General features: G+C 44.1%; 1 protein-coding gene across 3 annotated transcripts; it reads left to right on the forward strand.

Annotated features, from left to right (window-relative positions):
• Nucleotides 1-998: 998 nt before the first annotated feature.
• LOC112216107 (gamma-aminobutyric acid receptor subunit delta-like) lies at nucleotides 999-25,421 on the forward strand. Of its 3 annotated transcripts, XM_042299479.1 has the most exons (10): nucleotides 1,002-1,378; nucleotides 2,774-2,814; nucleotides 16,405-16,520; nucleotides 17,867-17,934; nucleotides 18,487-18,707; nucleotides 19,171-19,253; nucleotides 20,858-20,995; nucleotides 21,544-21,699; nucleotides 23,815-24,026; nucleotides 24,298-25,421. In XM_042299479.1, exons 3-10 carry the CDS (start codon nucleotides 16,481-16,483, stop codon nucleotides 24,622-24,624), a joined length of 1,245 nt encoding a protein of 414 aa, XP_042155413.1. In that variant the 5' UTR covers nucleotides 1,002-1,378; nucleotides 2,774-2,814; nucleotides 16,405-16,480; the 3' UTR covers nucleotides 24,625-25,421. The 3 variants fall into 3 exon arrangements, with proteins under 3 accessions (XP_024231589.1, XP_042155413.1, XP_024231590.1); XM_024375821.2 differs by lacking the exon at nucleotides 2,774-2,814 and having other exon boundaries at nucleotides 999-1,378; XM_024375822.2 differs by lacking the exons at nucleotides 2,774-2,814; nucleotides 16,405-16,520 and having other exon boundaries at nucleotides 1,003-1,378.
• The last annotated feature ends 1,495 nt before the right edge of the window (nucleotides 25,422-26,916 follow it).

Consider the following 26,916-nt stretch of genomic DNA (forward strand, 5'->3'; position numbering starts at 1 on the left):
TATCAGGGGCTTATGCGATATCATTATTTGAATTTCATCAATGGACTGTGAATCATTGGTGTGAGACTATTCACCCATTTTGTTTTGACATCCATTGATTATATACGTTTAACTGAGTAAACATGTGTTAGAAGACTGCGTTCTGTGTCATAGGACCGTGACAAAAACAAAAAGGGAAGCTGAGGTGTTAAATGCTGATGTCCCACATCGAAGAATATATTCTGTTATTCTGGAATATTATAATGAAACATCTTACATGTTCTTTTTCTGGACTGATATAAATCAATACCAGCTCAGCAGTTTTTTCTCAGGGTTTGAAATGCAAGTAGGGAGGAAAAGAAAGACAAAATCTTGAGGTTTTTGCTAATTCTTTTTGCCAGGTGTATGTAGATTATGTATGCAGAAAGACATTTTTACATAGTCCTTACAAAAAGATGTCTCATAACTCCTAATTGTGATTCTAATCTATGTCACTATGCACAAAGGCCCTAAAGAAAAAGAGCAACTGACCCACGAGGGAAAAGGCAAGGCATGCGACCTTACAGAATGGCAAAGCAGATAACTGCCCTTTACAAGTGGAATAGTGCCACCAGGAGAGGAGAGCAAGGACAGAGTCACTTGCTCCTTTCTCCCTTGGGTGAAGCAAATGGAAATGAAACCAGGGCAGGTGCATTGATATGAAAATACTTTTAACATCACAAACGCATGTGTGTGCGTGTGTGTGTGTGTGTGTGTGTGTGTGTGTGTGTGTGTGTGCGCGCGCGCGCGTGTGTGTGGGGGGGGCGTTTTGGTGTAACAACTGAAATTAATAGGATGTGCAGATGAATGTGCAGATGAACGTGCAGATGACAATAATATATAAACGTTTATTAAGATACAAGTTGAATAAATAACAGTTGATCAAATCCATTACATAATATCGGTGTCTTCTTTTTTCGCGCCTTGGGTTTACATTGGAGACAGCGTTTCCATGAGGACGATTTAATCTGACGTTGCTTATAGCAACGCAGTGAGAGAGATTAGTGTGGTCCTATCTCTCTCGAGCCAGTGCTGCGAAAGTGGAGTGCAAGAGTGCGCTCCAGTAATCGACTGTTGTGGTCTGACCAACGAGTTGACACCGTGCGTTCTGTGTGCTGGGCCAGGACAGGGAGGAAGCCAGGCGCGCGTGTGTGAGCAGAACATGGGTCATCACAACAAATTACTTTATCCCGATCTTCCTCCGCATTATGGGACCGTAGGAACGCAGTCTGTGTGAGCCCCTTCGGTTTTTTGATAGTTTTTGGTTCTGGGAACTTTGGCCAGCCATAAAAATGGAGATGATAACTTTCATGTTGGCGAACCTTGCCCTCTTGAATATCAGGGGCAACATTTTCACCAGGTAAGATTATATATTTTTTGACTAGTGTTACAGAGAAGACCTTCCCATAAAATTTACTCGGGTTTTATTTGAATAGCGTATATTATTGAATTGGAGCCAATTGTTTCATTCAAAAATAATTTGTGCTTATGTTCTAGGTCAGCTGTTGCGATGTTCTGATTTATCCTATAACATATACTACTGGCCGTTTAGAGTACCCTCAAAGCGTTTAGTCAATTTCGGCAAATTCAGTTTTTAGTTGGATTTAGATTTAGAGCACATTGAGGCCATAGCATCTGTTTCTAATTTAGCCTAGATCATTTTTCGATGGAAACGAATTGCTAACCTACATTTTCTGGATTGGTCCAATTTGCGTAAAATGAACTGATTATTAATGAATTCTAAAACCTGAGGATATATCTGCAATAGCAGAGAAACAGCCTACTCAACGCCCACATAGCTTTCGAGCAGTTACTGTACAGTTGAAGTGCTGTGGGACCCATCATCAACATACAGTAGACCTGCTGATCATAAGGTCATATTAAAGATAGAGATAGAGGCTCAATCAATAGTGGATATGTGGTAAATAATGTAACATTATATCATGTGTGACAGATTTGGGTACAATGTCACACCATAACTTGTAGGCCCATTGAATTGAGGTCAAGTATTGTCACGCCCTGGTCAAAGTATTTTGTGTTTATCTTTATGTATTTGGTCAGGCCAGGGTGTGGCATGGGGTTTTTGTAATTGTGGTGTGTTTGTCTTGGGGTTTTGGTGGTGGTATTGGGATTGTGGCTTAGTGGGTTGTCTAGCAGGCCCATTGAATTGAGGTCAAGTATCATGTGGTGTTCAGCATACTGCAGTTTAAAACTAATTATTTGTTTCATTTCAATAATTGCATTGCTTAAAATTAGTTGTTAATAACAATGAGATTATAATAACAACATGTTGTTACATAGTCATTTTGTAACTGATTTGTAATTGCATTGTAATAAAATTGAGTGCTCTTTGTTATAACACAAGTGGAACAAGGAACAATCCCTATATACACTCTTGTACAGTACTTACAAAAACCAGTCAATCCCAAAATAACTATGCAATGTCAATGCAAATACTATGCAATTACTAAAGAGTTATGGAACAACATGTTTTTAATCAATGCTGTTATTAGAGTCATTGCATTGTTATGGTATAATAGCAACTTGATGTAAAGTCTTGTTAACACAAGGTTATTGTATTATAACGTCAGAAGATAAGAGCCCCAGTCTATATCCAATCACTGTTTAAATAAAATTTGTGAGTAAACATATATAAATACAATGCCTTTGGAAAGTATTCAGAGACCTTGATTTTTCCCACATTTTGTTACATTAACAGCCTTCATCTAAAATTGATTAAATATTTTTTTCTCAGCGATCTACACACAGTACCCCATAGTGACAAAGCAAAAACAGGTTTGTATAAATTTTAGCAAATTTATTAAAAAAACAAACAGAAATACCTTATTTAAATAAGTATTCAGACCCTTTGCTATGAGACTCGAAATTGAGCTCAGGTGCATCCTGATTCCACTGATCATCCTTGAGATGTTTCTACAACTTTATTGGAGTCCACCTGTGGTAAATTCAATTGATTGGACATGATTTGTCTTGTTCAACCTCGTGTTTTGTTCCAGGGGTTGTGACTATCGTAGACCTCGCTGCAGCATGTGTTCCTTCAAGTCTGATATGTTCATTCTTAACTCAAAATGTTTATACCCTTGGGTAAAAAGGGGCACTTACGTCATGCAGACACGCTCTATGGGCTCCCTGGGCTCCCTGGGGCGTGGCTAGTTATGGTTGTACACAGTGTAAAAGCTCTTCAAGTTACAATGTTTTCATTATAATGTCTTTATAACCATTTTAATGACATCACAAAATATACATACATTTTCCATATTCCATCTCTCATCATTCCCAACATTTGGATGTTGAAATAAATTGTCCCAATGTCCATTGTTTGATGTTGAAGTTTTGGGCGGAAACCTCTTCTCTAACAAATTGACATTCTATTCACCCAACTAGAAATCAAAAGGAATCGTCCACTGCCTACAATTTACGATCACGTGAGGTGTCATAAAACCCCCACACCCATCCCTCCCCCCCTTCTGCGGGTTAGAGGGCCCTATTGAACGCTGATCCACTGTAACCTGATCTTGGGATCCTCCTAGAAGAGTCAAGACACAGTGCATGTGAGATCAAAAACTAAGCCATGAGGTTGAATGAATTGTCCATAGAGCTCAGAGAAAGGATTGTGTGGAGGCACAGATCTTTTATTTTTATTTATTTTTATTAAAGCTTTATTTAACTAGGCAAGTCAGTTAATTAAGAACACATTTGTATTTACAATGGCGGTCTACCGCGGCTAAAACCCTAACCTTGATGACGCAGGGACTCCCAATGGGACTCCCAATCATGGCTGGTTGTGATATAGCCTGTAGTGATGCCTGTAGAGTCTGTAGTGATGCCTCTAGCACTGATATTCATTGCCTTAGACCACTGCTCCACTAGGGATCTGGCGAAGGGTACCAAAACATTTCTGCAGCATTGAAGGTCCCCAAGAACACAGTGGCCTCCATCATTCTTAAATGGAAGAAGTTTGGAACCACCAAGACTCTTCCTAGAAACTGAGCAATCGGAGAGAAGGGCCTTGGTCAGGGAGGTGACCAAGAACCCGATGGTCACTCTGACAGAGCTATAGAGTTCCCCTGTGGAGATGGAAGAACCTTCCAGAAGAACGTCCATTTCTGCAGCACTCTACCAATCAAGGCCTTTATGGTAGAGATGCCAGACGGAAGCCGCTCCTCAGTAAAAGGCACATGACAGCCCACTTCGAGTTTGCCAAAAGGCACCCAAAGACTCTCAGACCATGAGAAACAAGATTCTTTGGTCTGATGAAACCAAGATTGAACTTTTTGGCCTGAATGCCAAGCGTCAGGTCTGGAGGAAACCAGGCATCATCCCTATGGTGAAGAATGTTGGTGGCAGCATCATGCTGTATGTATGTTTTTCAGCGCCAGGGACTGAGAGACTAGTCAGGATCGAGACAAAGATGAACGGAGCAAAGTACAGAGAGATCCTTGATGGAAACCTGCTCCAGAGCACTCAGGACCTCAGACTGGGGCGAAGATTCACCTTCCAATAGGACAACAAACCTAAGCACATATTTTCCGAAGGCTCTGTATGTGAGAAAACAAAGCAAGTGAACATATCTCAATACTGTCTGGGAATTGACTGAACAGTTTAATTATTTTGTAAGTTGCCACAGCCAGTATGGCAGAGTGGGTGATATTAGAGTGACACACATCCTGGATCTGTCATTGAAACAGTCTCTAAACAGTAAACTGTTGACGTATGTGTCACGAATCCCGCCGAAGATGGTGCCTATTTCTGTTTGGGCGGTGTTCGGCGTAGTTTTGTCTGATTAGTTTCACCTGTTTCTTGTTTAGGTTTTGGTTTTGGGCTATTTAAACCCGGTTGGCCCGCCAGCTTTTGTGCGGGCTTGTTTTCTGTTTTTTGATGTGTGTGATTTCTGTGGAAGTATTTTGTTCTCGAACCGTTTCGTCCTGTTGTTTTGGACTGGGTCTTATTGCGCCCGTGTGTGTGGCGTTGACCGACACTGTTGTTTTGGGAATAAACATTCCACATATCAACTACCCTGCTCTCTGTGCCTGACTCCTCCACCCACTACTTCAGGAAGTACTTGACAGAAGCCCAAACCATACCCATGGAGTCAGCAGGAGCAGCGACCACCCCTCTTCCTACGATGGAGGAGCGTGTCCACCATCATACAGCCGTACCCCATCAGATCGGTTCGGCGATGGATCTGATGATGGAGAGGATGGAGCGCTGGGAGAGGAGTGGTTTCCCGACATCCACCCCAGCTCCCCCACAGACTACGCAACCCACTCCTCCACCGTCATCGTCTGGTCCCAGCGCGTTGCGCCCCTTAGGGAGTACGATGGAGCGGCGGCTAGGTGCCAGGGTTTTTTGCTCCAGCTTGAGCTCTACCTGGCTACCGTTCGTCGTGAAGAGAGTGTGAGCCTCCTCGTCTCCTGTTTGACGGGTAGAGCCCTGGCATGGGCAAACGCTGTCTGGAACGGCCCAGACTCTGCTCGGGACCACTACCCGGAGTTCACCCGCCGTTTTCGCGCCGTGTTCGACCACCCTCCTGAGGGCCGAGCGGCAGGTGAGCGACTGTTTCGAGGAGACTAGGAGCGAGCAAGACTTCGTCTTGGAGTTCCGGACCTTGGCTGCTGGTGCGGGCTGGAATGACAGGGTCCTGATGGACCACTACCGATGCAGCCTCCGGGAGGACGTCCGCAGGGAGCTAGGTTATCGGGACACCACACTCTCCCTCGACGAGCTTATAGACATGTCGATCCGACTGGACAACCTGCTAGCTGCCCGCGGGCGTTCAGAGGGGGTCCTGTCAGTTCCACCTCCCAGCCCTTCCGCTCCAACTCCGAAGGAGAGGACACACTTCGCCCGGGGCTGGAGACGTCCGTCTGGGAGTCGAGCTGGCAGGCGGAACACTTCTCGGCCACCCCAGGTGAGTAGGCACCAAACTCACCCAGAGCTCCCTGTTGGTCACATGTTTTTATTTTTATTTTTCCCTGCATTTTTTCCCTCTCTCCAGCATAAGGTGCTAGTCGATTCAGGCGCAGCTGGGAGTTTTATGGATCACGGACTCGCCCGTAAGTTGGGGATTCCGTTGGTGCAGATAGACCCACCCTTCCCCGTGCACTCCTTAGATAGCCAACCGTTAGGGTCAGGGCTGGTCAGGGAGGCCACGGTTCCGCTGGACGGTAACGCAGGGGGATCATAGGGAGCGGATCAGTTTCTACCTTATCGATTCACCTGTGTTTCCAGTGGTGTTGGGGATTCCCTGGCTGGCTATTCACAATCCCCTCATTTTCTGGAGACAGGGGGCTCTTCAGGGGTGGTCAGAGGAGTGTTCAGGTAGGTGTATAGGAGTTTCCATCGGTGCCACGTCGGTGGAGAGTCTAGACCAGGTTTCCACTGTGCGCATTCCTACAGAATATGCGGATATGGCTATTGCTTTTTCTAAAAAAAAAGGTGACCAAATTATCACCCCACGGGGGGATTGCGTGATAAACCTCCAGGAGGACGCTGCACTTCCCAGGAGTCACGTGTACCCATTGTCACAGGAGGAGACGTTGGCTATGGAGACATATGTCACGGAATCTCTGAGACAGGGGTACATTCGGCCCTCCATGTCACCCGTCTCCTCAAGTTTCTTTTTTGTGAAAAAAAGGAGGGAGGACTGCGTCCGTGCATTGATTATCGAGGTCTAAATTCGATCACAGTGGGATTTAGTTATCCGCTACTTCTCATCGCTACGGCGGTGGAATCATTCCACGGAGCGCGTTTTTTCACGAAACTGGACCTCAGGAGCGCGTATAATCTGGTGCGTATTCGGGAGGGAGACGAGTGGAAAACAGCTTTTAGTATCACATCAGGCCACTATGAGTACCTCGTCATGCCGTATGGGTTAAAGAATGCTCCAGCCGTCTTTCAATCTTTTGTAGATGAGATTCTCAGGGACCTGCACGGGCAGGGTGTGGTGGTATACATTGATGACATCATACATCTTGATCTATTCTGCCACACGCGCCTATCATGTCTCCCTGGTATGCAAGGTACTTGGGCGACTGCTGGAGCATGACCTATACGTCAAGGCTGAGAAATGTGTGTTCTCCAAACGAGCCGTTTCCTTCCTGGGTTATCGCATTTCCACCTCGGGGGTGGTGATGGAGTGTGACCACATTAACGCCGTGCGTAATTGGCCGACTCCGACCACGGTAAAGGAGGTGCAGCGGTTTTTAGGGTTTGCCAATTACTACCGGAGGTTTATCCAAGTGGTGGCGCCTATTACCTCACTGCTGAAGGGGGTGCCGGTGCGTTTACGGTGGTCGGCCGAGGCAGATGGAGCTTTCAACCCGTTGAAGGCGCTGTTTACTGACGCGCCCGTGTTGGCGAATCAGGACCCTTCATTAGCGTTCATAGTGGAGGTGGATGCGTCCGAGGCTGGGTTTGGAGCTGTGCTGTCACAGCGCTCGGGCACGCCATCGAAGCTCCGCCCCTGCGCTTTCTTTTCTAAGAAGCTGGGTCCGGCGGAGCGGAACTATGATGTGAGGGACCGGGAGTTGCTAGCTATGGTAAAAGCCCTGAAGGTGTGGAGACACTGGCTTGAGAGGGCTAAGCACTCTTTCCTCATCTGGACTGACCACCGCAAACTGGAGTATATCCGGGCGGCGAGGAGACTGAATCCTCGTCAGGCTAGGTGGGCCATGTTCTTTACCCGATTTAGATTTATGATCTCTTATAGACCAGGTTCCCTCAACACTAAGGCCGACGCGCTGTCCCGTCTCTATGACACTGAGGACCGGTCCATCGATCCTACTCCCATCCTTCCAGCGTCTAGGCTGGTGGCTCCGGTGGTATGGGAGGTGGACGCGGATATCGAGCGGGCGTTGCGGTTGGAACCTGCGCCTTCACAGTGTCCTACCGGTCTCAGGTACGTGCCGCTTGGTGTCCGTGATCAATTGATTCGGTGGGCTCACACACTGCCTTCTTCAGGTCATCCGGGGATTGCGAGGACAGTGCGTGGTCTTAGGGGTAAATACTGGTGGCCGACCTTAGCCAAGGACGTGAGGCTCTATGTCTCCTCCTGTTCGGTATGCGCCCAGAGTAAGGCTCCTAGGCACCTGCCTAAGTTACAGCCCCTCCCGGTTCCACAACGGCCCTGGTCTCAGCTCTCGGTGGACTTTCTTACTGATCTTCCCCCGTCTCAGAAGAACACTACAATTCTGGTCGTTGTGGATCGGTTCTCTAAGTCCTGCCATCTCCTCCCATTGCCTGGTCTCCCTACTGCCCTACAGACTGCGGAGGCTCTATTTACCCACGTCTTCCGGCACTACGGGGTGCCGGAGGACATCGTATCTGATCGAGGTCCCCAGTTCACGTCCCGTGTTTGGAGGGCGTTTATGGAACGTCTGGGGGTCTCGGTCAGCCTGACCTCTGGTTATCACCCCGAGAGTAATGGGCAGGTGGAGAGAGTGAACCAGGAAGTGGGTAGGTTTCTGCGGTCGTATTGCCAGGACCGGCCAGGAGAATGGGCGAGGTACGTCCCATGGGCGGAGTTGGCCCAGAACTCACTCTGCCACTCCTCCTGGCTCCGTGGCATCAGAGTCAGACCGAAGCTCCTGCGGTGGAGGAGTGGGTACAGCGCTCTAGGGAGACCTGGCGGGCAGTCCAGGACACTCTCAAGCAGGCCGGTGGATGGCAGAAGAAGAGCGCTGACCTCCACCGCAGTGAGGCCCCTGTGTTCGCACCAGGGGACAGGGTCTGGCTCTCGACCCGAAACCTGCCCCTCCGCCTGCCCTGCCGGAAGCTGGGGCCATAGTGTGTGGGGCCATTTAAAGTCCTGAGGAGGATAAACGAGGTGTGTGTGATTTCTGTGGAAGTATTTTGTTCTCGAACCATTTCGTCCTGTTGTTTTGGACTGGGTCTTATTGCGCCCGTGTGTGTGGCGTTGACTGACACTGTTGTTTTGGAAATAAACATTCCACATATCAACTACCCTGCTCTCTGCGCCTGACTCCTCCACCCACTACTTCTAGAAGTACTTGACAATATGTTCAGTTACACAGGATTGCAAAGTGTTGCAATGTGTCCCAGGTTAAAAGGTTGTACAATGTTGTGTACTGGCAAATAAAATTAATCAACCTGGTAGCCCTCCTACCACTCCTGACAACACATACCAGCAGAGGGTGTAATTGTTATTAGACGGTGATCTTTCACAGGCTTTTCTGAGATGTGTGTGTTTCTAATGAAGATATCAAATCAAAGATATAATATATTGTCCTCATGATCGTGATTCATTGGCATTTTTTCCCCCAACATACGATCCTTCACATATTTAATGTGTGAGTGTTTTGGAATAACAATCTGATAGTGCCTCTTCTCTTTCTCACCAGAACATATCTGCATTTAAAACGGATGATTGTTGCAGTACACTGGAAGTATCACAAATATCACAATGTGAGGTAGTATTTATTCTTGTTAGCTTAGTGGGGTAGCAGTTGCATAGTCAGTGACCTCTCTTATGCCCTACTGTAAGACATGGGCGGCCCCATAGGCTAGATGACCTTAGTATGTCCTTAATGCATGCTCCATATGTGCATATCAAGCAGATGCTATTGCTGAGGGGTCCAGATATGTTCTAGCCAAATGACTGTGGGAGCACAGTTACACTACACTGGGTTTGTGATGGAAAGACCACAGTGTGCAGAGAGAGCTTTCACCTTAGAGAGGCTGCAGGGAATTCATTTGTTTAATCAAGGTTGGAAATGACAGATCTTGTATCTGTGCAATGCCACCATTTCATTCTCTACTGATCGGCATTTAAAAGGCTGTAGATTTAATTAGCTAGCTTTACGTGCTTTCACATTCAGGATTTACAACATTAACAATATAGGGCTACGCAAGGATGACTAGTGCTAGTGTGGTTCTCTTCTCTGTTCTCAGGTACAAATTGATGTCATTGTAGGAAGCTAATTATGCTTGTTAGAGCTGGGGCTACATTTACAAGGCTTTTTTAAACTTTGTTTTATTTATTTATTAAATCTGTGGGAAGAAAAGCTGCTCCTTTTGTGTTTCGTCTCTTTCACCTCAACACTCAGTGAATGTATCTGAAATGGCTCCCTATTCCCTTTATAGTGCACAAACCATGTCAAAAAGTAGTGCAATGTATAGGGAATAGTGTGCCATTTCGGACATACCCAGTGTGTTAGCTCGTAAACAGACGGTTAGCGAAACAGGGCCTCTGGAGATCCTGTTAATGAACCAAAATAAAAGACTAAGAGGAATAACATGAGCAGGAAATTGACTTTGAACTGTTATAACAGAGTTTGGAGGGTTGAGAGCAGGCCTAGCATGTTTAAAGAAACCCCCTTGAGACCAATCAAATGCTCTGCACCATTAGTATTTAATGACATCACATTTCCTTTACTGCATGCATAATGTGTATCCTGTTGTGCTATACACTGCACTGGAGTTACTACAGGTAGACCTACAACAGCTTTAAATAGGTCCCATCTCTTTATCAGTTAGGTTATTAAGTTAGAACATCTAGTTGCCGAAGAGGATGGCCACAAAGGGAGGCACCTCTTGGATATTCCAATATCTATAGCATACCAGTTGGAAATATACCTGCAAGCTTTGAATTGGACACATTGCCCTAAGATAAGCTAGTTCTGTACTTCTTACCACAGTTGTCAAATATCAGAACGCAACAATGAACAAATAATGCAATATGCCTTTAAAGTATTTTGGACCATTTTGAATGATGTTGATTACTTTAAAGGTCTTCTTCCAGGACTCTAGCTCTAACAATAGGGCGGTTCTCTTCTCTGTGAAAAGATGACGCCGACAGAGATGGTTGCCTTGCTCTGAGGCCTTAGGAAACTATGCAGTACTTCATTTTTTAATCGATTATTTCTTACATTGTTAGCCCAGAAAATCTTAAAAGTTATTACATACAGCCGGGAAGAACTATTGGATATAAGAGCGACATCAACTTACCAACATTATGACCAGGAATACAACTTTCCCGAAGCGGATCCTTTGTTCGGACCTCCACCCAGGACATTGGATCTAATCGCAGAGCTCGATCCAAAACAACGTCGCCGCAGACAAGGTAGACGGAGTGGCCTCCTGGTCAGGCTTCGAATGCATGCTCACCGCCCACCGCTTCCGAGTATACTACTCGCCAATGTCCAGTCTCCAGACAACAAGGTGGATGAAATTAGGGCAATGGTTGCCTTCCAGGGTGACATCAGAGATTGTAACATTCTCTGTTTCACAGAAACATGGCTCTCTTGGGATATGTTGTCGGAGTCGGTACAGCCATGGGTTTCTTCATGTGTCGCACCGACAGAAATAAACATCTCTCTGGGAAGAAGAAGGGAGGGGGTGTATGTTTCATGATTAATGATTAATGGTGTAATCATAAAAACATACAGGAACTCAAGTCCTTCTCTTCACCTGACCTAGAATTCCTCACAATCAAATGCCGACCATATTATCTCCCAAGAGAATTCTCATCAGTTATCGTCACAGCTGTGTATATACCCCCTCAAGCAGATACCATGAGCAGATGCCCTCAAAGAACTTCACTGGACATTATGTAAACTGGAAACCAAATATCCTGAGGCTGCATTTATTGTAGCTGGGGATTTTAACAAAGCAAATTTGAGAACATGGTCACCAAAGTTCTATCAACATATTGATTGCAGCCATTGCACAAGCAAGTCTGAGCCACAATTCAACGGCTCAGACACGTGACGTACGTGGCAGGGTCTACAGGCAATTACGGACTACAAAAAGAAAACCAGCCACGTCACGGACACCAACGTATTGCTTCCAGACAAACTAAACACTTTCTTTGTCTGCTTTGAGGATAATACAGTGCCACCGAAACGGCCCACTAACAAGGACTGCGCACCCTCCCTCTCCTTTTCCATGACCACCGCGAGTAAGACATTTAAACTTGTTAACCCTCGCAAGGCTGCTGGCACAGACAGAATCTCAAGCCGCGTCCTCAGAGCATGCCCAGGCCAGCTGGCTGGTGTGTTTACCGACATATTCAATTGCCCCCTAACCCAGTCTGTTGTCCCCACATGATGGTCACCATTGTTCCTGTACCCAAGAAGGCAAAGATAACTGAACGTAATGACTCTCGCCCCATAGCACTCACTTCTGTCATCATCAAATGCTTTGAGAGACTAGTCAAGGATCATATCACCTCCACCTTACCTGCCACCCTAGACCCACTTCAGTTTGCGTACCGCCCCAGCAGGTCTACAGACGATGAAATCGCCATCACACTGCACACAGCCCTATCCCATCTGGACAAGAGGAATACCTATGTAAGAATGCTGTTCATTGACTACAGCTCAGCATTCAACACCATAGTACCCTCCAAGCTCATCATTAAGCTTGAGGCCCTTGGTCTCAACCCCGCCCTGTGCAATTGGGTCCTGGGCTTTCTGAAGGGCCGCCCCCAGGTGGTGAAGTTAAGAAACAGCTACACTTCGCTGACCCTCAACACTGGGGCCCCACAAGGGTGTGTGCTCAGACCCCTCCTGTACTCCCTGTTCACCCATGACTCCGTGGCCATGCACGCCTCCAACTCAATCATCAAGTCTGCAGCCGACATAACAGTAGTGGGCTTGATAACCAACAACGACTAAACAGCCTACAGGGAGGAGGTGAGGGCACTCTGAGTTTGGTGTCAGGAAAACAACCTCTCACTCAACATCAACAAAACAAAGGAGATGATTGTGAACTCCAGGAAACAGCAGAGGGAGCGCCCCCCTATCCACATCGACGGGACAGTAGTGGAGAAGGTGGAAAGTTTTAAGTTCCTCGGTGTACACATTGCAGACAAACTGAAATGGTCCAACCAGACAGACAGTGTGGTGAAGAAGGCACCACAGCGCCTCTCAACATCAGGAGGCTGAAGAAATGTGGCTTGTCACCTAAAACCCTCACAAACTTCTACAGATGCACAATTGAGAGCATCCTGTCGGACTGTATCACTGCCTGGTACCGCAACTGAACCACCCTCAATCCGCAAGGCTCTCTAGAGGGTGGTGCGGTCTGCACAACACATCACCTGGGGGCAAACTACCTGCCCTCCAGGACACCTATAGCACCCGATGCCACAGGAAGGCCAAAAAGATCATCAAGGACAACAACCACCTGAGCCACAGCATGTTCACCCCACTACCATCCAGAAGGCGAGGTCAGTACAGGTGCATCAAAGCTGGGACCGAGAGTCTGAAAAACAGTTTCTATCTCAAGGCCATCAGACTGCTAAACAGCAATCACTAATTCAGAGAGGCTGTTGCCTACATAGAGGCTCTCACTAGTCATTTTAAACAATGGCACTTTAATAATGTTTACATGTCATACATTACTCATCTCATTACGCATCTTATTCCATCTATTGCATCTTGCCTATGCCGCTCGGCCATCGATCATCCATGTATTTATATGTACATATTCTTCTTCCATCCCTTTAGATTTGTGTGTATTGGGTAGTTGTTGGGAATTGTTAGATTACTTGTTAGATATTACTGCACTTTTGGAACTAGAAGCACAAGCATTTCACTACACTCACATTAACATCTGTTAACCATGTACAGTGCCTTGCAAAAGTATTCATCCCCCTTGGCGTTTTTCCTATTTTGTTGCATTACAACATGTCATTTAAATGGATTTTTATTTGAATTTCATGTAATGGACATACACAAAATAGTCCAAATTGGTGAATTTTTTGTTGCTGTTGTTAATAATTCAAAAACAAATAAAACGGAAAAGTGGTGCGTGCACATGTATTTAACCCTTTGCTATGAAGCCCCTAAATAAGATCTGGTGCGACCAAATTGCCTTAAGAAGTCACATAATTAGTTAAATAGTCCACCTGTGTGCAATCTAAGTGTCACATGATCTCAGTATATATACACCTATTCCAAAAGGCCCCAGAGTTGGCAACCATCAAGCCAGCGGCACCATGAAGAACAAGGAGCTCTCCAAACAGGTCAGGGACAAAGTTGTGGAGAGGTACAGATCAGGGTTGGGTTATAAAAAAATATCCGAAACTTTGAACATCCCACGGAGCACCATTAAATCCATTATTTAAAAAATGGAAAGAATATGGTACCACAACAAACCTGCAAGAGAGGGCCGCCCACCAAACCTCACGGACCAGGCAAGGAGGGCATTAATCAGAGAGGCAACAAAGAGACCAAAGATAACCCCGAAGGAGCTGCAAAGCTCCACAGTGGAAATAAGAGTATCTGTCCATAGGACCACTATAAGCCTTACACTCCACAAAGCTGGGCTTTACGCCAGAAAATAGCCATTGCTTCAAGAAAAAAATAAGAAAGCATGTTTGGGGTTCGCCAAAAGGCATGTGGGAGACTCCCCAAACATATGGAAGAAGGTACTCTGGTCAGATGAGACTAAAATTGAGCTTTTTGGCCATCAAAGAAAATGCTATGTCTGGCACAAACCCAACATATCTCATCACCCCGAGAACACCATGTTTTTCATCGGTAGGGATTGGAAAACTGGTCAGAATTGAAGGAATGATGGATGGCGCTAAATACAGGGAAATTCTTTCAGGAAACCTGTTTCAGTCTTAAGGAGATTTGGGACTGGAATGGAGTTTCACCTTCCAGCAGGACAATGATCCTAAGCATACTGCTAAAGCAACACTCGAGTTGTTTAAGGGGAAACATTTAAATATCTTGGAATGGACTAGTCAAAGCCCAGACCTCAATCCAATTGAGAATCTGTGGTATGACTTAAAGATTGCTGAACATCAGCGGAACCCATCCAACTTGAAGGAGCTGTAGCAGTTTTGCCTTGAAGAATGGGCGAAAATCCCAGTGGCTAGATGTGCCAAGCTTATAGAGATATACCCCAAGAGACTTGCAGCTGTAATTACTGCAAAAGGTGTCTCTACAAAGTCTTGACTTTTTTTGGGGGGGGGTGAATAGTTATGCACACTCAAGTTTTCAGTTTTTGTTTGTGTTATTTCTGGTTTGTTTCATCTTCAAAGTGGTAGGCATGTTGTGTAAATCATCAAATGATACAAATCCCCCAAAATCTATTTTAATTCCAGGTTGTAAGGCAACAACATTTGAAAAATGCCAAGGGGGTGAATACTTTCGCAAGCCACTGTATATGTGACCAATAACATTTTATTTCATAGCAATATGTCCACTATGAGCCAATGCACTTGCATACATTTTTGTCCGGTCCAACTTTGCCACCATGCATCCAAACAGAAGCCATACTCTACAGGTCAGTTACACTCACATCCCTGAGCATGTGTACCACATTTCTTTGGATTTTGGCATATGGTCTGCACAACCGCATTTCTATTTGACCTCACAGGTTCAGCACATTTTGAGTTTGTGAAGGTAACAGTTACCTCTGAATTTAGACACCGCTAATTAGAAGTGGCAGGTTTATTTTATGGGTATTTTTAAGTTACTATGTAATGACAAATGAACAAGGAGTAATATTAAAAGGGCTTCATTCGTTTGAATGTTGTTGATAAATCACCTCTGCATGTTCTGTGTGCTGTTTGTCTTCTTACAATACTCTCTTTTCTCTCTTTTGTTCAGGAGGGTGCAATGTTCCAAAGCATTATTCAAATAGACATGCATTAGAACATATATCAATAAGATTGTCAGTCTGGTAGAATAAGGAATTGTTTCTCTCTTAATGACATATCTATCTGCAACGTTTTAAACATCTCAAGCCACTGAATACACCATATAGTAAATTGGATCAGTCAGAATGAGACTGTCTTGGCTCGGTGTCTCATTAGTCCATCAGTCCCAACAGTGCACACAGTGAGCCTTCTTAGTAGAGAACTCTGCCTCCTGGTGGTCTGTTTATGTGTGCACTTTGTGCTGTCAGTAAGCAGCACATAGAATATCAGGGTCAGAGTAGGAGTGCTGATCTAGGATCAGTTTAGTCTTTTATATAATTTTGAATAGGATGACGTAGACAAGATTACATAGATAGGACCTAATCCTAGATCTACACTCCTACTGAGACGCTTTATGAGTACGGCTCCAAATGCAAGGGTTTACATGAATCTCTTGAGTGAGATAGCTTTGTCCATTATTCCAAAATCCCTACTGGATAATAGGCACGGTGTAAAAATATATTATTTTGATAAGTTTGCTCTTTTCTACAGTCAACAGTAAACATATTGTTTTTATTTCCATATTTTTTTTGCATGCCCACCGATCTTGATTGCAAAGCTATGTTCAACATGAAAATGCAGCTTTCTCCTGTTTACTACTATCTTTGCCTCTCTAGCTTTCTTCCTTCTATGCTTCTCCAGTGCTGTGGACGCAGAGAGCTCAAGTGTGCTGTGTTTGTTCCCTATAGGGCTGAACTGAGTGACATTGGGGACTATGTAGGTTCAGACATACAAATATCCTGGTTGCCTAATCTGGATGAGTTAATGAAGGGCTATGCACGAAATTTCCGCCCTGGGATAGGAGGTGAGTATGAGATCTACTGCTTGTGGCATTGGATTGCATTTCACCCCCTCACATTTACAACCATTTGTAGCATAACAGGAACCGGGTATAAGCGTTTTCAAATTCATCATGCTGTATTCATCTTATTAAATTCCACTTTGCCCAAGAAAGTGCTTTAACTTATGTTTAAAGACATATTTACCCGTATGTAAATAATAGCTTTGAATCTATGAAAAGTTTTTGCTATTGAACATGATGCAAAAGATCACAAACAAAAGCAATTAAGTGTTGGAATGAGTTTGCGGAAGAGATTGAAATGATGCTTTGGAAATTGAAGACGTGTGTAGTATTGCTAAATAAAAGAAAGGAGCATTGCTGGAGAATGCCTTTGCTAAGAATGCCTGCCAAATGTGAAATATCCAATGTCCGCAGCATTAGATTTCTCAACCTCACAGCTTAACTCAGGTCAGCAGAGGTGAAAAAACATTGTCGATATAAGAATCCCCACCACCTTGCCAGGCCTTGTGAACCAGCAACAAGGCTACTGCAGCCAACAGCAAACAATTTTACATACTAGAATATAAGGTAAAATCTCCCTCAGATATCATCTAAGTGGTAAGACAGCTTCCATAAAGCCAAACTCGGCCATTTAAGAATAATAATATCAGTTGGTGTGGTCTTACTCTGTCTATTCAACTCACATCCCTTCACCATTTCATATCTGAAGGAAAGTGGTGCTACGATAGGCATCTAGAATCTATACAAATAAGTTGAACACTGGGCCTATCACAAAGAGCCATTTGTCAAAATGAGCTCGGTTTTAGTGACAGGTGGAGGGATTATGGATTTATTTTAAGTTTCATTGACTTTAACTGTCTTCCCACTTGTCAGTGCTGATGACTGCTCTCTCTATGGTGGGTAGGATAATGGCTACAGAACACAATTTGACGTAAATGGTTATGGGATGAGTACTAAATGACAGAGAATGGTAATATATGATTCCTTAATGTTCAGAATAAATAGCCTTTCAGTTCTGCTTCGGTAATCCTGATCTCCCTCCCTCTAGATTTTCTTCAAGTATCCACGATCTCAGCAGCACAAATTATACTAATCATCGAGCAAACTACAACAGCATGCTAGCTATGTATGCACTTCTAAACTCACCACTGCGCAAGCCCATGAGACCCCCAATGTCATGTTTATGAATGTACATAGTGCTATGTCACTTCACTTAGAGCAATGTTAAGTGGGGAAGTGGCCCTTGATCCTTGTCTAAGTGTGTCCTTGGGAAGGAGGGAAGGGATGGATGAAGGGAAGGAGCGAGGGAAGGAGGGATTATTTTCTTTTCTCACTTTTTTTTCCCACAGGCCCACCTGTGAATGTTGCCATGGCTATTGAAGTAGCCAGTATTGACCACATCTCTGAAGCCAACATGGTAAAGTGTAAATTCACCTGCAGGCCTTTCTACAGAATGGTTGCCATATTTCACTGCTACTGTACTGTTCCAGTAAAATGTGAAAACTACCACTTATGTGTCATCCACATCAGCCAATAGGGTTTCTAAAAAGTTAATGATACCCTGCCCTTTTCAGTAAGAGCATGCATGGCCCTGTTTCAATTCTTATGAAATGCATTCAACAGATTCAACCAGGTTGGTTAGGTTAAAAGCAATAGTCTTGTAACCTATATTGATTTTATCCAATACTATTCAGATCAGTGATTAACCAAAGGAAGGTAATATAGGACACATTTGAAAAGTTTTGAAACAGGCCTTTTATCCATCTCCTATTCTCCTAGTTACAGTACTGTCCTAAGTCTCAACGTGATCCACCACTCTCTCACACCAGAGTTGGAAATGCCCTGAGCTCAGCTTTGTACCTTTGTGTCTGTGTCTGTGTGTGCATCTGCCTGTGCATATGCATATGCTTATGCTTGTTCTTGTGTTACCATGTGTTACCGTGTGTTACCATGTGTGACCTCTTGGCAGGAGTACACCATGACCATTTTCCTGCGGCAGAGCTGGCGGGACGACCGCCTGTCCTACAACCACACCAACAAGACCCTGGGGCTGGACAGCCGCTTTGTGGATAAACTCTGGCTGCCCGACACCTTCATTGTCAACGCTAAGTCCGCCTGGTTCCACGACGTCACTGTGGAGAACAAGCTGATTCGCTTGCAGCCTGATGGGGTCATCCTTTACAGCAGCCGGTGAGGGCAGAGGGAGGAGGGTGAAGAGAACAAGGAGGAGGGGGGAGAAGAGTGGGGTGGAGGGTTGAGGGGCTAAGGGAAGAGGAGGGAGGAGGAGGAGAGAAGAGGGGGTGGAGAGGGGGATGGCAGAGAGGGGAAGCAGGTGGAGGGGGTGGAAGAGAGATAAAAGGAGGGAGAGAGGTGTTGAAGGTAATGTGTGAGGGGAAGGAGCATAGATTGAGTAGGAAAGGAGGAGGAGAAGGATGAAAGGGGTAGGAGAGATGGAAGGCATGGGGACAAGGCAGAGAAGAAAATGGTGTGAGGGTTGGAGAGGCCCCTTAATAACTTGCCATAGCCTGATGTTAAGGCTATATAATGCCTAATGATAATGTCAAAGTGAGAATGACATTTAACCTACCGTTCCTTGTCAAGTTACCATTGTGGTTGATGTGGTTGTTTACTGAATGACTTGTTCTCCTCTCAGGATCACCTCGACTGTGGCGTGTGACATGGATCTGACCAAGTACCCCATGGATGAGCAGGAGTGTATGCTGGATTTAGAAAGCTGTGAGTGGATTTATACATTACATGGCCAAAGGTATGTGGACATCCCTTCAAATTAGAGGATTTGGTTCTTTTAGCCACACCCGTTGCTGACAGGTGTATAAAAGCGAGCACACAGGCATGTAATGTCCATAGACAAACATTGGCAGTAGAATGTCCCGTACTGAAGAGCTCAGTGACTTTCAACGTGGCACCATCATAGGATGCCACCTTTCCAACAAGTCAGTTCATCAAATTTCTGCCCTGCTAGAGCTGCCCCGGTCAACTGTAAGTGCTGTTATTGTGAAGTGGAAACGTCTAGGAGCAAAAATCGTCTCAGGCTCGAAGTGTTAGGCCACACAAGCTCACAGAACTGGACTGCCGAGTGCTGAAGCACGTATTGCGTAAAAATCGTCTGTCCTTGGTTGCAACACTCACTACCGAGTTCCAAACGGCTTTTGGAAGCAACGTCAGCACAAGAACTGTTTGTCGGGAGCATCATGAAATTTCCATTGCCGAACAGCCGCACACAAGCCTAAGATCACCATGCACAATGCCAAGCACCGGCTGGAGTGGTGTAAAGCTCGCCGCCATTGTACTCTGGAGCAGTGGAAACGTGTTCTCTGGAGTGATATTTCCCACTTTACCATCTAGCAGTCCGATGGACGAATCTGGGTTTTCTGTTTTTCATGGTTTGGGCTAGGCCCCTTAGTTCCAGTGAAATGAAATCTTAATGCTAAAGCATACAATGACATTCTAAATGATTCTGTGCTTCTAACTTTGTGGAAACAGTTTGGGGATGGCCCTTTTCTGTTTCAGCATGACAATATCCCCGTGCACAAAGTGAGGTCCATACAGAAATGGTTTGTCAAGATCGGTGTGGAAGAATTTGACTGGCCTGTGCAGAGCCCTGACCTCAACCCCATCGAACAACTTTGGGATGAATTGGAACGCCAACTGCGAGTCAGGCCTAATCGCCCAACATCAGTGCCCGACCTCACTAATTCTCTTGTGGCTGAATGGAAGTCCCCTCAGAAATGTTTCAACATCTAGTGGAAAGCCTTTCCATAAGAGTGGAGGCTGTTATAGCAGCAAAGGGGCGACTAACTCCATATTAATGCCCATATTTTTGGAATGAGATGTTCGACAGCAGGTGTCCACATACTTTTAGCCATGTAGTGTAGTACCGCACGTCTTGATGGGTGGAAGTCAATACCAATAGTCTGTCATGTTCCCTAGCACTCTTAATGGATGGATCTCAATAGTCTACAGCATGATTATTTATTTCCCAATTCAAAGGTGGTTTCCTTTTCTCCCTGGTAGTTCAGTGATGGATTATTTTAATTGTTAGGCCAGGTAATTCACTCACCTGATCTCCTAAGTCTGAAACAGTCCCTTATTAAGGGTCTAAACATGCAATGGTGTGGCTCTGCAGGGACATAGTTGAACAACCCTGCTCTACAGAGGAAACAGGACAGGAAACCTTTTTACTCCCATATTGTGTATAATGAGTACCAGAAGCAAGGCAAGGGTTAATTCACTACACATTCATTGAAAAATCCAATAATACTCCATTGTTGTTGGGATGTTTGTTTGTTGACTGTTTGTTTTTTGACTGTTTGTTCCAGACGGCTACTCCTCAGAGGATATTGTGTACCACTGGTGTGAGAGTCAGATACACATCCACGGACTGGACAAACTGGAGCTCTCCCAGTTCACCATCATCGACTACAAATTTGTCACAGAGACTATGAACTTCAAATCCGGTGTGCCCCCCCCTCTATCCTTGTTTCACTATCACCATGGTTACTGTACTGAACAGCCAGTGGGATGTCTGTGAGATTCCTCTTCACTTTTATATACAGAGCTCTAAAAATATGCCTCTTTCACTGTACAGCGCCTCTCCATGCTTTTGAACATGTAGGAGTCCCCAGGACTCCTATAGATAATTTTTTAACTAATATGTTTTGAACCCAGACTCCTCTGTGGGGATTTTTTATTCACAGACAGAATGGCTCATGTTATTTAGGAGAGGAGACTTATGAGGGGAAGGGAGGAGATTATATGTTATGACTTCTTCAAGTGAGAAATATGGTACAGCCAGGAGGATGTGCCCCCACCCCTGAGTCTGTTTCCTCTCAAGGTTTCTTCCTTCTAGAGACTTTTTCCTTGTAACTTCTTTGGGGTCTTGGTCTTGGTCAGGTTACCGTAGGACTTTGTGACAATTGTTGTTCTAAAAAGGGCTTTATAAATCATTTTGATTGATTGACTGATTGATCGAATAGCTTATGTTGGTCTACTTTTTCGCTCCAAGCCGGACGTTTCCCGCGGCTCAGCCTTCGCTTCCAGTTGAGACGTAACCGAGGCGTCTACATCATCCAGTCCTACATGCCCTCCATCCTATTGGTCGCCATGTCCTGGGTGTCCTTCTGGATAAGCCAAACAGCAGTCCCGGCTCGTGTATCCCTGGGTTAGTATCATGTTAAGAGTATTCTGTTAGTGATATTGGTGCAGTGGAGGCTGCTGAGGGGAGAACAGCTCATAATAATGACCAGAATGGAGCAAATGGAATGGCATCAAACACCTGGAAACCATGTGTTTGATGTATTTGATGCCATTCCACTGACTCCGCTCCAGTCATTACCACAAGCCCGTTTTCCACAATTAAGGTGCCATCAACCTCCTGTGTATTTGTGGCGAAGTCTGCAATCTAGTTTGCACGGAATGCGGCCATTAGCTTGCTGCGGGTATGTTAGTAGAAATACTGTATGAGTGTTAAGAAAACACAGATGAATGAGACAGAATAATTGAATAATTGAAAGTGAACTGAATGTGTCTGCGTGTATATTGAAAAATAGACAGTACTAGTCAAAACTTTAGACACACCTACTCATTCAAGTGTTTTTCTTAATTTGTACTATTTTCTACATTGTAGAATAATAGTGAAGACATCTAACTATGGAATAACACATATGGAATCATGTAGTAACCAAAAAAGTGTTAAACAAATTCAGATGCTTCAAGGTAGCCAACCTTTGCCTTGATGACATCTTTGCACACTCTTGTTATTCTCTCAACCAATTTATTGAAATTAACAGGTGTGCTTTGTTAAAAGTTAATTTGTGGAATTTCTTTAGTTCTTAATATGTTTGAGCCAATCAGTTGTGTTGTGACAAGGTAGGGGTGGCATACAGAAGATATCTCTATTTGGTAAAAGACCAAGTCCATATTATGGCAAGAACAGCTCAAATAAGCAAAGAGAAACGACTTTAAGACATGAAGGTCAGTCAATCTGGAAAAATTCAAGAACTTTGAAGGTTTTTTCAATTGCAGTCGCAAAAACCATCAAGCACTAAGATGAAACTGGATTTCATGAGGACCACCACAGGAAAGGAAGACCCAGAGTTGCCTCTGCTGCAGAGGATAAGTTCATTAGAGTTACCAGCCTCAGAAATTGCAGCCCAAATAAATGCTTCACAGAGTTCAAATAACAGACGCATCTCAACATAAACTGTTCAGAGGAGACTGCGTGAATCAGGCCTGTCTGGTCGAATTACTGCAAAGAAACCACTAATAAAGGAATCCAATACAAAGAAGAGGCTAGCTTGGGCCAAGAAACACGAGCAATGGACATTAGACAGGTGTAAATCTGTCCTTTGGTCTGATGTTTGTTTCCAATCGTTGTGTCTTTGTGAGACGCAGAGTAGGTGAACGGATGATCTCAGCATGTGTGGTTCCCACCTTGAAGCATGGAGGAGATGGTATGATGGTGCAGGGATGCATTTCTGGTGAGACTGTCAGTGATTTATTTAGAATTCAAGGCACACTTATCCAGCATGGCTACCACAGCATTCTGCAGTGATATGCCATCCCATCTGGTTTGCGCTTAGTGAGACTATCAACCCACTTGAGATGGTTTGGGATGAGTTGGCCGCAGAGTGAAGGGAAAGTGCTCAGCATATGTGGGCACTCCTTCAAGACTGGTAAAGCATTCCAGGCAAAGCTGGTTGAGAGAGTGCCAAGAGTGTACAAAGCTGTCAGCACAGCAAATGATGGCTACTTTGAAGAATCTCAAATATAAAATATATTTTGATTTGATTAACACTTTTTTGGTTACTACATGATTCCATATGTGTTATTTCATAGTTTTGATGTCTTCACTATTATTCTATAATGTAGAAAATAGTAAAAATAAAGAAAAATCCTTGAATGAGTAGGTGTGTTCGAACTATTGACTGGTACTGTATGTTGCCCTAGAACTTGAAGAAATAAAGTGCATTATCAGTGAGACATATATTAATAGTTGTGACATACATGACAACATATTTGATTAATGAAAAATGTGAAACCTTCGTTACAGTTCTAGTTGTAGATTCTTATTTTAGGTTGTTTGTGGTGCGTAGACCAAAAAGTAATCCGTAATGAATAGAAAAAAGGTTTTTACTCTATCTTTGCAGTGAAATAAATGGAATACAATTTAATCTTAAACAAGATGGAATTTATTTATCTTTCACTGCAAAGATTGAGTCTGGACGTCTTTTCTATTCAAAATAAATATTTAATTTCCATATATATTTTGATAAAGGGATCACCACTGTGCTCACCATGACCACTCTGATGGTGAGTGCCCGCTCGTCTCTCCCTCGAGCCTCGGCCATCAAAGCGCTGGATGTGTACTTCTGGATCTGCTACGTGTTTGTGTTCGCAGCGCTCATCGAGTATGCCTTCGCTCACTACAATGCTGACTACAGGCTCAAAGAGAAGGCCAAGAGCAAGGCCAACAAGATGAGCTCAGAGGTAAGAAGGGAGGACAGCGCTCCCCAACCTGTGATGTTTAGTGCTAGGCCCGTTCCTTATTTGATCCATTTGTACCACAACATTCATTCAATGTTCATACAGTGTTCAAGGGACATATTGGGTTGACACGATAAGTGCAAAAAAGGTAGTAAGAACCTGCAAGCACTTGAATTCTTAACAAACAAGCTTTCCTTTGGGTTCCTTTGGTGTGAGGTAAAGATACTTCACGAAGGAATTGACTTGTAGCCTTTCTCTATTGATATTTCTTCAGTCGATCGTGAAGAATGGGAAGCAGGCCATGGTGCTCTTTTCCCTGTCTGTGGCCGGAATGAACCAGGGCCTGATGGTCTCCAGCCGCCGTCCACAGCGCTCCGGTGCCGAGACCCCCAGCGAGGAGGATGTGGAGCATAGGAGGGGGCGGGGGGCCAGAGCGTCAGTAGAGAGAGAACAGGAGAAGAAGTGCTGTAGTTGCTGTTCTAAGTGTTGTTGCACTTGTAAGCCTCTCCAAGCTGACACCATAGATGTCTACGCCAGGGCCGTGTTCCCAGCCACCTTCGCCATCGTCAATGTGATCTACTGGGTGGCATACACAATGTGAGTTAGGAGGACTAAAGACAGGCATCACCGCCAAGGAAGGGTGTACTGTAAATAGGGGAAAACGGGCCACTTTGAATTCAGTGACTTATATATTGGCACCGATGTAAACAAGGCTTCCTTAAGAAGAACTGTATTCATGTATACAGTAATATGGTGAAGTAAGGACCTGGTAAATAGCAGATAGACAAACGAAATCAGATGAGGTATATGGACATGTTCTGAAGTACAACTAAGTTACGTACAATGGAGCCTTGAGTGGTCGCCGATGTCTTATCCTGAGTGAGGCTCACTGTATGATAACCCAACAACAGGCTTTTATCTCCAAAACCCTCCACTAGCCACCCTACCCCTACTGCTCTAATCCCTTTCAATAATGATCGCTACCCACGAAGCCACAGCAATGGACTGACGTTCAGCTATGTCCTATTACCGCACATGTATGAACTCTGCTCACACCAGCAACATACACAGCAAGCTAATGTCCCATTGCTGAAAACAAATGCGCACAACAATTGCTATTTGCTTAACTCACAAACACATCTGTGGATGGACTAACTGTTGAAAAAAAGAAACTGTCCAAACTTCATTATGATGAGATGATAATGATGTAGTCTATTATTCTGCATGGCTGATGCCCCCCTTTCACCGTCCCAACACCCCACTTCTTTTTTCCCCTCTTATAATTCCACCCGTTTTTCCACTCCAGTTTGTTTTGGGCTTCAGAGCATCTTATCTCCTCTTGCCAGGTCTTCCTGTTTCCTGATTATTATTATTATTATTAAAGGACTTCCTCCACTACCTGGGTATCTCCAAGCTGGACATTTTCCCTTTGGAGTTTTAATGCCTCTACTTAAAGTTTAAGAACAGTTGTTTATCATGATTGTCTTGAGAACATCTACAATCACATGTACTTGTAATGGCAGATTTCCTCCTCTTCGTCTGAAGAGGAGTAAGGATCTTCATGACGATTTTAATAAGAAAAGCACTGAACACTATGAAATACAAAAACAATAAACGAATACGTGAAATAACCCAAACCGAAACAGTACCGTGTGGCGACAAACACACACACGGAAACAAACACCCACAAAACAACAGTGAAACCCAGGCTACCTAAGTATGATTCTCAAACAGAGACAACTAACAACACCTGCCTCTGATTGAGAACCATACTAGGCCAAAAAAGAAACCAAACATAGAAACACAAACATAGACTGCCCACCCCAACTCACGCCCTGACCATACTAAATAAAGACAAAACAAAGGAAATAAAGGTCGGAACTTGACAGTTCTGTAGGACTGATAAAATGTTTCTTCAAATTCCAAATGTTAAGTACCTTTGCGGGAATTATGGTATATGATGAATTCATTAACAGCATCAAAATGGTGGTTTACACATCTATTTTTCCATCTCCTTTGCAACAGGTGATCTATGAACTCAACTCTAGTTTGAGGAATAGACCAATTGGAGGCATGGTGAATAATTTAATCCAATTTCCAGATGATGCACTTTGCGAAATGAGCAATATTTATATTTCAGATTATCTAAGGCAGCGTGTCCCTTTGTGTAACAGTTTAACTGGAACCTTATGGGGTATAACATACTGATGATGAAATAATTAATACTGTGGTCCCCTAGAAGTAATTGCGGCTGCACATGATGAAGTAAATACTGAGTTGCATTTGGGCAATTCCACTTAACAGAATGACACTGAGACTACGATTTTTTTTACTTTAAAAGTATTCCAAACAAAAATGATTGATTGCAAAGTTAAACAAACCATACAACTACATACACGATAACTACTTTGAATAATTTCCACAGAAGATTTTACAAAAACACATTCACTGGAAGAACTGTGCAGATGTAAAGTTTGGTATCAGAATGATGGTAAAATCTCCCTCAGTATTTAATGTGACCACGTTTTCCCAAAACTCTTAAATGTCTACTCTGCATTAAGATTCAATGATGTCTACAGAAGGAATGGGGTGTCAACTATGATATAACACCTTGAGTTGGAAAGCATTTATTTTGGTGATTGAAATACAGTAAGCACTCTATTCAATCAGATCCGCTCTAGTCGGCATGCGCATAGTTGTTGTTTTGGCGGTGTTTGAGAAAGAACTGTATACTTAAAGCGGACATTGCCATTGTCTGCACAGCGTCACATTACAAGAAATCCCATGCAGCCCTGTTTAGAAGTTCTAACACTGGAATGTGAGATGTAATCTACATTAGGATGATTGAAATTCTCATGATCCATTTCATGATTTTTCAATTTGAGCGTAATTA

This window comes from Oncorhynchus tshawytscha, linkage group LG16 (assembly GCF_018296145.1).
Source record: "Oncorhynchus tshawytscha isolate Ot180627B linkage group LG16, Otsh_v2.0, whole genome shotgun sequence".
NCBI lineage: Eukaryota > Metazoa > Chordata > Actinopteri > Salmoniformes > Salmonidae > Oncorhynchus > Oncorhynchus tshawytscha.

Bases quoted from the DNA above. Each gene is read 5' to 3' on its own strand.
- LOC112216107 (XM_024375821.2), top strand. From the start codon at position 1,311: ATGGAGATGATAACTTTCATGTTGGCGAACCTTGCCCTCTTGAATATC. The intron at 17,935-18,486 runs GTAAAGTGTAAA...ACCTCTTGGCAG, and splicing joins ACATCTCTGAAGCCAACATG to GAGTACACCATGACCATTTT. The intron at 20,996-21,543 runs GTGTGCCCCCCC...TTTCGCTCCAAG, and splicing joins GACTATGAACTTCAAATCCG to CCGGACGTTTCCCGCGGCTC.